The sequence below is a fragment of the Drosophila miranda genome, chromosome XR (assembly GCF_003369915.1).
Source record: "Drosophila miranda strain MSH22 chromosome XR, D.miranda_PacBio2.1, whole genome shotgun sequence".
In the NCBI taxonomy this organism is placed as follows: Eukaryota; Metazoa; Arthropoda; class Insecta; order Diptera; family Drosophilidae; genus Drosophila; species Drosophila miranda.
Genome location: NC_046674.1, coordinates 34,300,693 through 34,313,036, shown reverse-complemented (window position 1 = coordinate 34,313,036; position 12,344 = coordinate 34,300,693). Strand labels below are relative to the sequence as shown.

General features: G+C 51.3%; 1 protein-coding gene across 1 annotated transcript; it reads left to right on the top strand.

The window, feature by feature from the left end:
* Nucleotides 1-2,638: 2,638 nt before the first annotated feature.
* LOC117186314 (60S ribosomal protein L30-like) lies at nucleotides 2,639-3,078 on the top strand. Its single transcript, XM_033386928.1, has one exon. The coding sequence runs from the start codon at nucleotides 2,681-2,683 to the stop codon at nucleotides 3,014-3,016; it is 336 nt and encodes a 111-aa protein (XP_033242819.1). The 5' UTR covers nucleotides 2,639-2,680; the 3' UTR covers nucleotides 3,017-3,078.
* Nucleotides 3,079-12,344: the final 9,266 nt, after the last annotated feature.

Sequence of the window (12,344 nt, the reverse complement as noted above, 5' to 3'; positions counted from 1 at the left end):
TATTAATGTTAAGGTGCTCAGCTGGGCCCTTTCCTCTTTTCCAGTCTTCGGGTCCCAGAGATTAGACAGTTTTTATGTCGAAGCAAGTTTGGGGGGTCATCTAATCAGTAGATCTGGTCATGGCCCTGCCATTTGAAGTATGCCCGTATCCGACATGTTTCCTGATGCGATTAGGCGCCTGCAGTCAGACGAGCGTTGATGTCCAGGGGGTCGATTCCAAGTACGGTTTCGAGTGCTTTTGTTGGGGTTCACCTCAGCGCCCCTGTAATACAGAGCAGAGCCTGTCGCTGAGTCTTTTCCATAAGCTTATGATAGTCTTCTTTTCGGTAGCTTTCCACCACACTACGACTCCATACAGCAGAGTTGATCGCACCACCGAGATGTAGATCCAGTGCATTAGAGCCGGTGACAGGCCCCATGTGCTGCTAAAAATCTTCTTGGATGCGTAAAGCGCAATAGTGGCCTTCTTCACCCTTTCCACTTCATTGCGTTTCTATGCCAGTTTTCTATCCAGTACTGTACCCAGGTATTTGACCTGTGTTTTTGGGGTCAGCCTAGCTTGGTCAATTTTCGGGAGGATCCATTTCAGTACCTTGTACCTCTTGGTAAAGAGGATGAGGTCCGTCTTGTTCACGTATCTCCCTGAGTTTACGTTCCATTAAGGAGCTGAGGGTTGATGGACTTACAACCGTAATAAGTATGCTTATGTCATCTACACAAGCTGTTATTTCTGGCGCCTTCCTGTAACATCTCTTGATGAAGTCGTCGACCAACAGATTCTATAGGAGGGGCGACAGGACTCCACCCTGAAATGCGCCTCTGTGAGCCCCTTTTACCGTGGAAGCTTTGCCTCAATCTGTTTATATACGTCTACAACTTAGGAGGTTCTTGATCCGAAGGTTGATTGCTGGGTGTATGTTAGTCGCCTCAAGCGATTGCGGTCGCAGCCACGTTATTAATTCTCAGGAGATGTCCACAAAGACTCTCACTGCATACTTTTTATTGTGAAGGGCGTTCTCGATGGCAGCTACTAATTAATTTAGTGCCGTCTCCACCGATTTCCCTTTTTGTAAGCACGTTTTTTGGTTGACATCGGTCCCCAAGCCATAGGGTAATAACTTCCTTGGTCACCTGCATCATGGCTGGGAGTATCCCGTACCAGTGGATTATCTTAGTGGTTAACGGATCTGTTGGGTGCTGTTGTTCCTCGGTTGCTAGGTCTTTATGCTCTTTGGCGTCATTGACCTCGGTGCCTCCAGGGAAACGCGCCTCCAGTAGTGATGATAGGGCTTCTGGACTGCCCTCTGTCTACTGTCCGTTATCTAACTTTCATTGACTCGGTATGGTGGGCTGCTTTGAACGCAGCTTCCGGAGCCTTGCGAAGTCGGGCACGAGCCGCCTGTACCATGAGGCCACTCCCAAGTACTGCCTCAGCTCCTTGATATTTGTCGGCGGTTTCAGTTCGGCTATGGCTGCGACTTTCTCGGGGTCTGTACATATCCCCTCGCCGGTCAACTTGTGGCCCAGATACCGCAGCTCTTTTCTAAAGAGCTCGCATTTGTCTGCGTTCAGCCGCAGGTTAGCCATGCGCAGCCGTCGAAACACCTCTTTCAGGTTTCTTCGGTGTTCTTCCTCCGTTCGCCCGATGACCACTATGTCATCCTGGTACGCGAACGCGTGCGGCATCATTTCTGATAACCCCTTTCCGGGCACCGTGAACGCCGTGATTGGCCGGCTGCTCTCTGCCAGGGGAATCTGCCAATATCCATCCTTCAGATCCAGGCTACTGATGAATCTTGCCTTCCGCAGTTGATCGAGTATGTAGTCGATTCTTGGCATTGGATACGCGTCCTTTATCGATTCGTGTTTACTTGGCGAAAGTCTTCTTCACCATCACTATTGGCGAGCTGTAGGGGCTCCTTGACGGCTCTATGCATCCCATTTTTATTAGTTCGTCAACTTTCTGGTTAATCTCGGCTTGCATTTTGGGGTTCTTCGGGTAGTATCTTTGCTTAATCGGTTGCGGCTCACTCATGGTGATTGTGTGCACCGCCACATTAGACACCCTCTCGATTTTGGAAAACGCCTCCAATTCTCGGGCTAGGAATTCCTCCACTGGCTCTTCCCTCGCCCCCTCTTCCTGCCTCATACACGCGGGCACCTCGCTGGCGGCCGCTCCTAGGGTCGTTTCCGTTTTCTTGTTGGACTCTGGAGCTGTGTCCCTAGCTTCAGCCTTCGCCACGGACAGTCTTTCTTCCTGATCTCCTCGTTCCCAATCTTGGGCAGGGATCACCACCCTGTGCCCTGCACAGGTCACCACTGCCCCGACCGCGCGCAGGAAATCCCATCCTAAAACTAACTCATCTATCATGCCCGACAACTCGAGTAATACCATTGGGTTCTCCTTGTTCCCAAAGCATACTTTTGTTTCGATCTGGCACGTAACCTCCTGCCTTTGGCCATCCGCCAACCTCACCCGTTTCCTTGCTGCCGCCTCCCGGCCTTCACCCTTTAGTCGGTCCGCCAGCTCGCGGCTCGCGAAACTGCTAGTAGCTCCTGTATCCACCGTGGATTGCAGCTCCATGCCCGCGACCTCCACTACTGCGGATAACTGCTCTTCCTCTTTCTTTCTGCTCTTTCTTTTTTTGCATTCTCAAGCGGAAGACTTAAACATTGAAAAATGGTTGCCCCAAAGAAGCAGAAGAAGGCGCTGGAGAGCACCAATGCGCGTCTGGCGCTGGTGATGAAATCCGGCAAATACTGCCTGGGATACAAGCAGTCGCTGAAGACTCTGCGTCAGGGCAAGGCCAAACTGGTGCTTATCGCCAGCAACACGCCCGCCCTGAGGAAGTCCGAGATTGAGTACTACGCGATGTTGGCCAAGACTGAGGTCCAGCACTACAGCGGAACGAACATTGAGCTTGGAACCGCCTGCGGTAAATACTTCCGCGTGTGCACCATGTCCATTACCGATCCTGGAGATTCGGACATCATCCGCTCATTGACCGAGAACTAAATGGAGTTTTATTTAAGCTTGAATAAAAATATGGGTTAAAGAAGAACTGCCCAATGAAATCCTCGCTGGTCAGCCTGCCGACTAGGCTTGAGGGACAGTTTCTTCGGACCCTGGCACGGCCCTCCGCGGCGTGGGTCGCGGGGCGTTTCCCGTCTTCCCGCAGCACTCTCCCGCCGAGATGCCCCCCTTTCCGCATCTTCAGCAATAGGTGAGGGGTCGGGCGTTGCACTCCCGGCTCCAATGATCCGTGCTCCCACACTTCCGGCATGCCTTCCGCTGCCCGGGCTTTAACGATCGGATTCTCCCGTTGGAACTCTAGGTGGTCCCTTTTCAGCGCCTCGAACTCGTCTGCCAACTCCATCATGGTGTCGAGATCCCTGCACCTGTGTGGCCTCATATACGCTCTCAGATCTGGCATGCTATTCTCCCGGATCAGCTCGGTTTGTTCCTCCTGGGGACATTTCAGGGGTCGCATAAGCGTCTGCATTTCCACCATATATTATTTGAAGGGCTCGCCCCATTTCTGTTTCCTTATTCTCACTTCCTGCAGCAACTTCTCAAAGTATCCCCGCGGCAGAAAGCCGGCCTGGAAGCTGGTCGAGAACTCTTTCCACGTTCTCCACTGTCGGTTGTTCGCCACAAACCACATCAGCGCCCGCCCCTTCAGCAGCTCTGGCATCGCCCTTGGGATTAGATCAGGATCCAGACCGTATGTCTCGGCGGACCACTCGACCTGCTTCAAGAGCCCGAGAGGCTTCGTCGTCCCGTCGAAACGGAACGGCCACTCTATCACCTGTTTCGCCACTCTGGCGGAGTCCAGGTGTGCCGGCCGTACGGTGGCTGGTTCGGTCCTCCCCTTTCGGCCTCTCGGCTTCGATCCCTCCCTGAGTGGCGGGACCTGCAAGGCGTCGCTGTGTGCGAGCGTTCCGGTACCGGCACTGACAGACTCGCGATCAATTCTCGTTGTATTTCGGCCGGGGACCTCCACAGCGCCGCCGCGGCTGCGCTGGGCGGGGGTGCCAGGTGTTCGTACGCGGCTTGTTTGTCGTCCGCACGGGGTGTCGGCGAGGACCTGTCCGCCCGACACTTCCACACCTCAATCAGGCTAGCCCACTATGACTCATCCTCGTGTACCTTAATCCACTCCTTGAACGTTCTTCTCATCTCGTCCAATGTGCCCTCCAGCCGCACGCCGAAAGCGTGACCGCATTGGACTAGCTCCTCTGTTTTCAACCGGTTGATCCATTGTCCCTTTCCCATCCCCACGTCTATACCTCTCCGGCCCCACGTTGGGCGCCACTTGTAACGGACCTACTTTTTAGGCCGCTTGAGTTAGCTGGGCTCGCTCAGTGGTCAGCCGATTCGATGGAACGAATTTTTTATTGTTGCCCCCAACGACAAATAACACCTGTCTCTTCGGTAATCTAATTATGCTTTATTTATATAGCGTTATATTAAGACTTAGGGCTAGATATGACAATGGTTCTTAGCTATGGATCTCCACCACGCGCGGGGCTCTCGTCGAGTGTGACAGCGTTGATGCTATTGATTGGGGCAAGTTGACCTCAGCGTCCGCTTTGGCCCGCCACTCAAATCCGCACTCAATGTCTCGCACTCCCCTCCTAGATTCCGCCGGTGGATGTGGATCGCCCCTGATGGGCAGGCGGGGCCTGTTCCTCTGCTTCCGTATGCACCTCACTACACTCTTCGAAACGTACCGGGTTATTACTTCTGCGTTTTAGCGGGGTTCACTGTGCGCGCGCGACAACTGCAGTGGCCAGTGAAACAAACCCAGATTAAATTCCCTAATAATTTCCCAGATATAAAGCAGATTCAAATCACGCGCCAACTTGATTAGTTCGAACACCAAGGCTTTAAAACCAGCTACTTCGAATATGGAGCTTTAATTGCTCGAATGTTCTTTTTCGTCTCTCGAGACCGAATTCCATGGAAGGGTCCCGTTAAAGCTCGTCTATGCCGCTTAAGCCGACAGCGACGGTGAACACGCGGATCAATTCCATTTTTCTCCCAAAACACTTCGGTTGTGCCTGTGCCAATAGTGCCAAACTCTAGTGGAAGTTCACGTGTCCCTGTATTACATAATACATACCAAATTACATAACTGCAAGTCGGCGGAGAATCGACTAAAAAGCAAGATCAAGCTATATTGTGTGGTGAAAGTGCAAAGTGCTACGTAGAGAAAAAGAAGGTGATTAGAGAGGAAAGCAGGTTTGGTACATTCACTGAATTCCGAATCTATTACAGAATCTCTTGGTCACTGGAGGTCTGCCGTGCTTTGGCGCTCTCACGCCTAACCCCCCCACGCAACCTCCAGTGTCTTATTTTTGGCCGCTTCGAATTACCAGCGTTTCCGTTGTACGGACGATCTGTATCGACCTTTGAATGCCCTCTAATCGTATCTTGCGAGATGCAACTCAACATCCTTGATGCGGAATCGACAACGCCTAGGAATTAAAGTGGAAATTTATGTCAGCTAAAATTGTGCAGAAGATGTGAATACAAGATCAGGAATCGGAATTTGGGGTGACCTGTGTCGTGGACAACATGTGATCATCGATTCGTGAGTACGAACATACCCGCGAAATGGCAGGGTATAGCAGCGGTGCAGCGTAATGAAAGGGAGAGCGTGATAGCTCACACGCCAAGAGCGAGCTTTCGTTCGAAGAGAATTCGGACATATGCGTGCGTATGCACACACATATAAACGTGCATTAATTTGATCATCGACATTCTCTTTGCTTTGTCTTGTTCTTTTCTTTTGCTTGCATTCTTGTTGTGGAGATAATGTTTTTTATCCCCAATCGGCCGACTAATTATTTCGAATTAAATCAGGAATCATCGACATTCTCTTTGCTTTGTCTTGTTCTTTTCTTTTGCTTGCATTCTTGTTGTGGAGATAATGTTTTTTATCCCCAATCGGCCGACTAATTATTTCGAATTAAATAAAACTCGGCGCAGAAATGAAATTACGATATGTTCTTTAATGTGTGACATCCAAATTGCAAGTGTGGCTTGCCTGCCCTTTACATTGCCGCTCCGATCGCCAAGCGCAGCTTCGCTCGGCCGACGTCGGTAGGCAGACGCAAAGCGGAGATAGCGAAGAGCGAGCTGGCAGAGAGCGTTTAGCAGGGCAAGCAAGCGCAGAGCTTTAACAAACAAATGAGTGACATAGACATAAGTAACAAACAAAATAAGCGGCTGAGGGCCAAGAATTAGGTGCTATTTGGCAAGCAGCTAATCGGCTGGGTTCTGCTCCGAACATTCACCGCCCGTTGGAAGGCAAAGGCTTTCAACAGATCCATCCTGAAGGGGCAGAACCGCTATTTTTCCAACGGCCCTCTTGAAAAGGCCTTTTTGAGTGCGGATGACGGCTACTCTGATGGTTCCATCTTTTCCTGGTATGACGCTCTCAATGCGGCCAAGCGGCCACCTTAATAGTGGCAGCGTTTCCTCCTTGATCATGACGAGCGCTCCTAGCTTGATGTTTGGAGACGATGACCGCCACTTGCTCCGCTCCTGAAGAATCGAAAGATACGCCGTGCTCCATTTTCTCCAAAACGCCTGCTTCATTTGACACAGCCGCTGCCATTCAGCGGTTCACTACTAAAACTGGAGTACAAAGTACTTTTGTACAATGCAGTTTTCTACCCAAGGTGAAATCAAATAATCAGGTGAAGCTATTGGCCATCCTAATGGTAGGTGCAGTAGATAGTGGCTGAGTTTTCCAGTGCGTTCTGGCACATGGTTTTTTGTGATTGTGCAGGTGGTAGTGCTCCTTCACCTGCTTTCAGTCAGTAATCTGGCCTGCCTCTAAGTCGCTTTGTAGAGTTCTAAGAGATATAGGCACTTTCTCGGTACTCTCATTCGCCAGGACGCCCGCTGTCTCATTCCCTTCGATGCCTTGGTGGATGGGAACCGAATAGATCCGCACTGATATTGATTGACAGTGATTTCAGACGACTGCATTGATCTTATCGCTGCTTAGCTGTCGACGAATAGATTGACCGCATCATGTGCTCGCTCTATAAGCTCTGCGAGCTCTGCTGCTTTCTTGATGACGAAAACTTCCGCCTGGAATATGCTGCATCGGTCCGGTAACTTATACGACAGTCTTATCTCAGGATATGTGCGGTATAAGCCCGCTCATACTCCTTCGTCTATCTTGGAGCCGCCCGTATTAATGTTAAGGTGCTCAGCTGGGCCCTTTCCTCTTTTCCAGTCTTCGGGTCCCAGAGATTAGACAGTTTTTATGTCGAAGCAAGTTTGGGGGGTCATCTAATCAGTAGATCTGGTCATGGCCCTGCCATTTGAAGTATGCCCGTATCCGACATGTTTCCTCATGCGATTAGGCGCCTGCAGTCAGACGAGCGTTGATGTCCAGGGGGTCGATTCCAAGTACGGTTTCGAGTGCTTTTGTTGGGGTTCACCTCAGCGCCCCTGTAATACAGAGCAGAGCCTGTCGCTGAGTCTTTTCCATAAGCTTATGATAGTCTTCTTTTCGGTAGCTTTCCACCACACTACGACTCCATACAGCAGAGTTGATCGCACCACCGAGATGTAGATCCAGTGCATTAGAGCCGGTGACAGGCCCCATGTGCTGCTAAAAATCTTCTTGGATGCGTAAAGCGCAATAGTGGCCTTCTTCACCCTTTCCACTTCATTGCGTTTCTATGCCAGTTTTCTATCCAGTACTGTACCCAGGTATTTGACCTGTGTTTTTGGGGTCAGCCTAGCTTGGTCAATTTTCGGGAGGATCCATTTCAGTACCTTGTACCTCTTGGTAAAGAGGATGAGGTCCGTCTTGTTCACGTATCTCCCTGAGTTTACGTTCCATTAAGGAGCTGAGGGTTGATGGACTTACAACCGTAATAAGTATGCTTATGTCATCTACACAAGCTGTTATTTCTGGCGCCTTCCTGTAACATCTCTTGATGAAGTCGTCGACCAACAGATTCTATAGGAGGGGCGACAGGACTCCACCCTGAAATGCGCCTCTGTGAGCCCCTTTTACCGTGGAAGCTTTGCCTCAATCTGTTTATATACGTCTACAACTTAGGAGGTTCTTGATCCGAAGGTTGATTGCTGGGTGTATGTTAGTCGCCTCAAGCGATTGCGGTCGCAGCCACGTTATTAATTCTCAGGAGATGTCCACAAAGACTCTCACTGCATACTTTTTATTGTGAAGGGCGTTCTCGATGGCAGCTACTAATTAATTTAGTGCCGTCTCCACCGATTTCCCTTTTTGTAAGCACGTTTTTTGGTTGACATCGGTCCCCAAGCCATAGGGTAATAACTTCCTTGGTCACCTGCATCATGGCTGGGAGTATCCCGTACCAGTGGATTATCTTAGTGGTTAACGGATCTGTTGGGTGCTGTTGTTCCTCGGTTGCTAGGTCTTTATGCTCTTTGGCGTCATTGACCTCGGTGCCTCCAGGGAAACGCGCCTCCAGTAGTGATGATAGGGCTTCTGGACTGCCCTCTGTCTACTGTCCGTTATCTAACTTTCATTGACTCGGTATGGTGGGCTGCTTTGAACGCAGCTTCCGGAGCCTTGCGAAGTAGGGCACGAGCCGCCTGTACCATGAGGCCACTCCCAAGTACTGCCTCAGCTCCTTAATATTTGTCGGCGGTTTCAGTTCGGCTATGGCTGCGACTTTCTCGGGGTCTGTACATATCCCCTCGCCGGTCAACTTGTGGCCCAGATACCGCAGCTCTTTTCTAAAGAACTCGCATTTGTCTGCGTTCAGCCGCAGGTTAGCCATGCGCAGCCGTCGAAACACCTCTTTCAGGTTTCTTCGGTGTTCTTCCTCCGTTCGCCCGATGACCGCTATGTCATCCTGCTACGCGAACGCGTGCGGCATCATTTCTGATAACCCCTTTCCGGGCACCGTGAACGCCGTGATCGGCCGGCTGCTCTCTGCCAGGGGAATCTGCCAATATCCATCCATCAGATCCAGGCTACTGATGAATCTTGCCTTCCGCAGTTGATCGAGTATGTAGTCGATTCTTGGCATTGGATACGCGTCTTTTATCGATTTCGCGTTTACTTGGCGAAGGTCCACGCACAGTCTCCACTTGCCATTCTTTTTCTTCACCATCACTATTGGCGAACTGTAGGGGCTCTTGACGGCTCTATGCATCCCATTTTTATTAGTTCGTCAACTTTCTGGTTAATCTCGGCTTGCATTTTGGGGTTCTTCGGGTAGTATCTTTGCTTCATCGGTTGCGGCTCACTCATGGTGATTGTGTGCACCGCCACATTAGACACCCTCTCGATTTTGGAAAACGCCTCCAATTCTCGGGCTAGGAATTCCTCCACTGGCTCTTCCCTCGCCCCCTCTTCCTGCCTCATACACGCGGGCACCTCGCTGGCGGCCGCTCCTAGGGTCGTTTCCGTTTTCTTGTTGGACTCTGGAGCTGTGTCCCTAGCTTCAGCCTTCGCCACGGACAGTCTTTCTTCCTGATCTCCTCGTTCCCAATCTTGGGCAGGGATCACCACCCTGTGCCCTGCACAGGTCACCACTGCCCCGACCACGCGCAGGAAATCCCATCCTAAAACTAACTCATCTATCATGCCCGACAACTCGAGTAATACCATTGGGTTCTCCTTGTTCCCAAAGCATACTTTTGTTTCGATCTGGCACGTAAGCTCCTGGTCATGGCCATGTTTGTCGGTGTCGACATAGGGACACGCGCTCCCCCCTCCTCTCGTACTGCTCCGTCCATCGGGCCGTCTTTGCACCGTCGACATGCTGTCTTCTCGGCCGGCTTGTGGAAGGGATTCGCTGCCCGGGCTTTAACGGTCGGATTCTCCCGTTGGAACTCTAGGTGGTCCCTTTCCAGCGCCTCGAACTCGTCTGCCAACTCCATCATGGTGTCGAGATCCCTGCACCTGTGTGGCCTCATATACGCTCTCAGATCTGGCATGCTATTCTCCCGGATCAGCTCCGTTTGTTTCTCCTGGGGACATTTCAGGGCTCGCCTCATTTCTGTTTCTTTATTCTCACTTCCTGCAGCAACTTCTCAAAGTATCCCCGCGGCAGAAAGTAGGCCTGGAAGCCTACTTCCTGGAAGCCTATTTCCACGATCTCCACTTTCGGTTGTTCGCCACAAACCACATCAGCGCCCGGCCCTTCAGCAGCTCTGGCATCGCCCTTGGGATTAGATCAGGATCCAGACCGTATGTCTCGGCGGACCACTCGACCTGCTTCAAGAACTCGAGAGGCTTCGTCGTCCCGTCGAAACGGAACGACCACTCTCTCACCTGTTTCGCCACTCTGGCGGAGTCCAGGTGTGCCGGCCGTACGGTGGCTGGTTCGGTCCTCCCCCTTTCGGCCTCTCGGCTTCGATCCCTCCCTGAGTGGCGGGACCTGCAAGGCGTCGCTGTGTGCGAGCGTTCCGGTACCGGCACTGACAGACTCGCGATCAATTCTCGTTGTATTTCGGCCGGGGACCTCCACAGCGCCGCCGCGGCTGCGCTGGGCGGGGGTGCCAGGTGTTCGTACGCGGCCTGTTTGTCGTCCGCACGGGGTGTCGGCGAGGACCTGTCCGCCCGACACTCCCACACCTCAATCAGGCTAGCCCTCGTGTACCTTAATCCACTCCTTGAACGTTCTTCTCATCTCGTCCAATGTGCCCACCAGCCGCACGCCGAAGGCGCGGCCGCATTGGACTGGACCTCTTTTTTCAACCGGTTGATCCATTGTCCCTTTCCTATCCCCACGTCTATACGTCTCCTCCCTTTGTTTTACTATTTGTCGTTGTAGGCCCCACGTTGGGCGCCAGTTGTAACGGACCTACTTTTAAGGCGCTTGAGTTAGCTGGGCTCGCTCAGCGGTCAGCCGATTCGATGCAACGAATTTTTTATTGTTGCCCCCAACGACAAATAATAACACCTGTCTCTTCGGTAATCTAATTATGCTTTATTTATATAGCGTTATATTAAGACTTAGGGCTAGATATGACAATGGTTCTTAACTATGGATCTCCACCACGCGCGGGGCTCTCGTCGAGTGTGACAGCGTTGATGCTATTGATTGGGGAAAGTTGACCTCAGCGTCCGCTTTGGCCCGCCACTCAAATCCGCACTCAATGTCTCGCACTCCCCTCCTAGATTCCGCCGGTGGATGTGGATCGCCCCTTAACTTAGACTCACTCTGATGGGCAGGCGGGGCCTGTTTCTTTGCTTCCGTATGCACTTCACTACACTCTTCGAAACGTACCGGGTTATTACTTCTGCGTTTTAGCGGGGTTCACTGTGCGCGCGCGACAACTCATCTGCGAAAGATCCCGCTACGTCGCCGCAGCCTCCTTTTATAACCCCGCCTTAACGGGAACCCGGCTCGGCGTCGGTAACTTTCCATTGCCGTCTTCTGGTTTCCACAGCATTTGCAACGGGACCAGGCCGGTGGCGTGATCCCATGACCTTATTTGGTCATGCGTCGGGCCACTGCCGACCCGATCCCGCCATCTCCTCTGCCTCTCGCATATCTTCCTCTCCGAGAGCGGGACACTTCTCCTCTCTGGGGGCCCTTGGCCCCTTCGCCGCATCCGGATATCCGCGGGTATCCGGACTGACGTTCGCCTTATCCGGCCAGCCGTCAGCCTTATCCGGCCGTTCCTCAGCCTTATCCGGCTGTGCTTCGGCCGAATTCGGCCTGTGGGAACCTCGGTTCCTCACAGGGTGCAGGGCTCGTATAAGCTACCGTGGTATACGAAGATATTTTATTTATTTATTTATTAAATTATCAATAATCTGTTAATAATGGTACTTAATTACAAAAGGAGGAAAAAAATAAGTTAAAAGTTAGTTAAATTTAGGTGATTATAAATATTGCATGCTATTAGTTTAAGGGATAGTTCAGGGAATAAGATATGACAGACGGAGCTATAAGCGGATTGGCCTAAAAGTACGGGTAGGTCTAGAAGGGACTGCCAAGTCAATCTGCCCCAAGAGAGTTTGGGAGTCAACAATCCCAAAAAGGAGCTTGTGCACGAACGTTACGCCATTGCATATTCTGCGATGGTGCAACGACGACTGGTCAATTAGATTTAGCCTAAGCCGGTAGGGTGGCAAGATTCTACCCGAGTCCTAGTTAAAGTTACGAGGGGAAAAAATCAAACAATTTTTTTGCATGCATTCAATAAAAACCTTTTACTGCGGGCGCCACACACAAGAACAATACTCCAATATAGGACGTACTAACGAGAAATACGGTTGTTTCGTAACGTACGGGTCGTCAAACTCCTTGGACAAAGGCTTGATGAACGCTTAAACACCCTTAGCTTTATTTACTTAAGCTATATG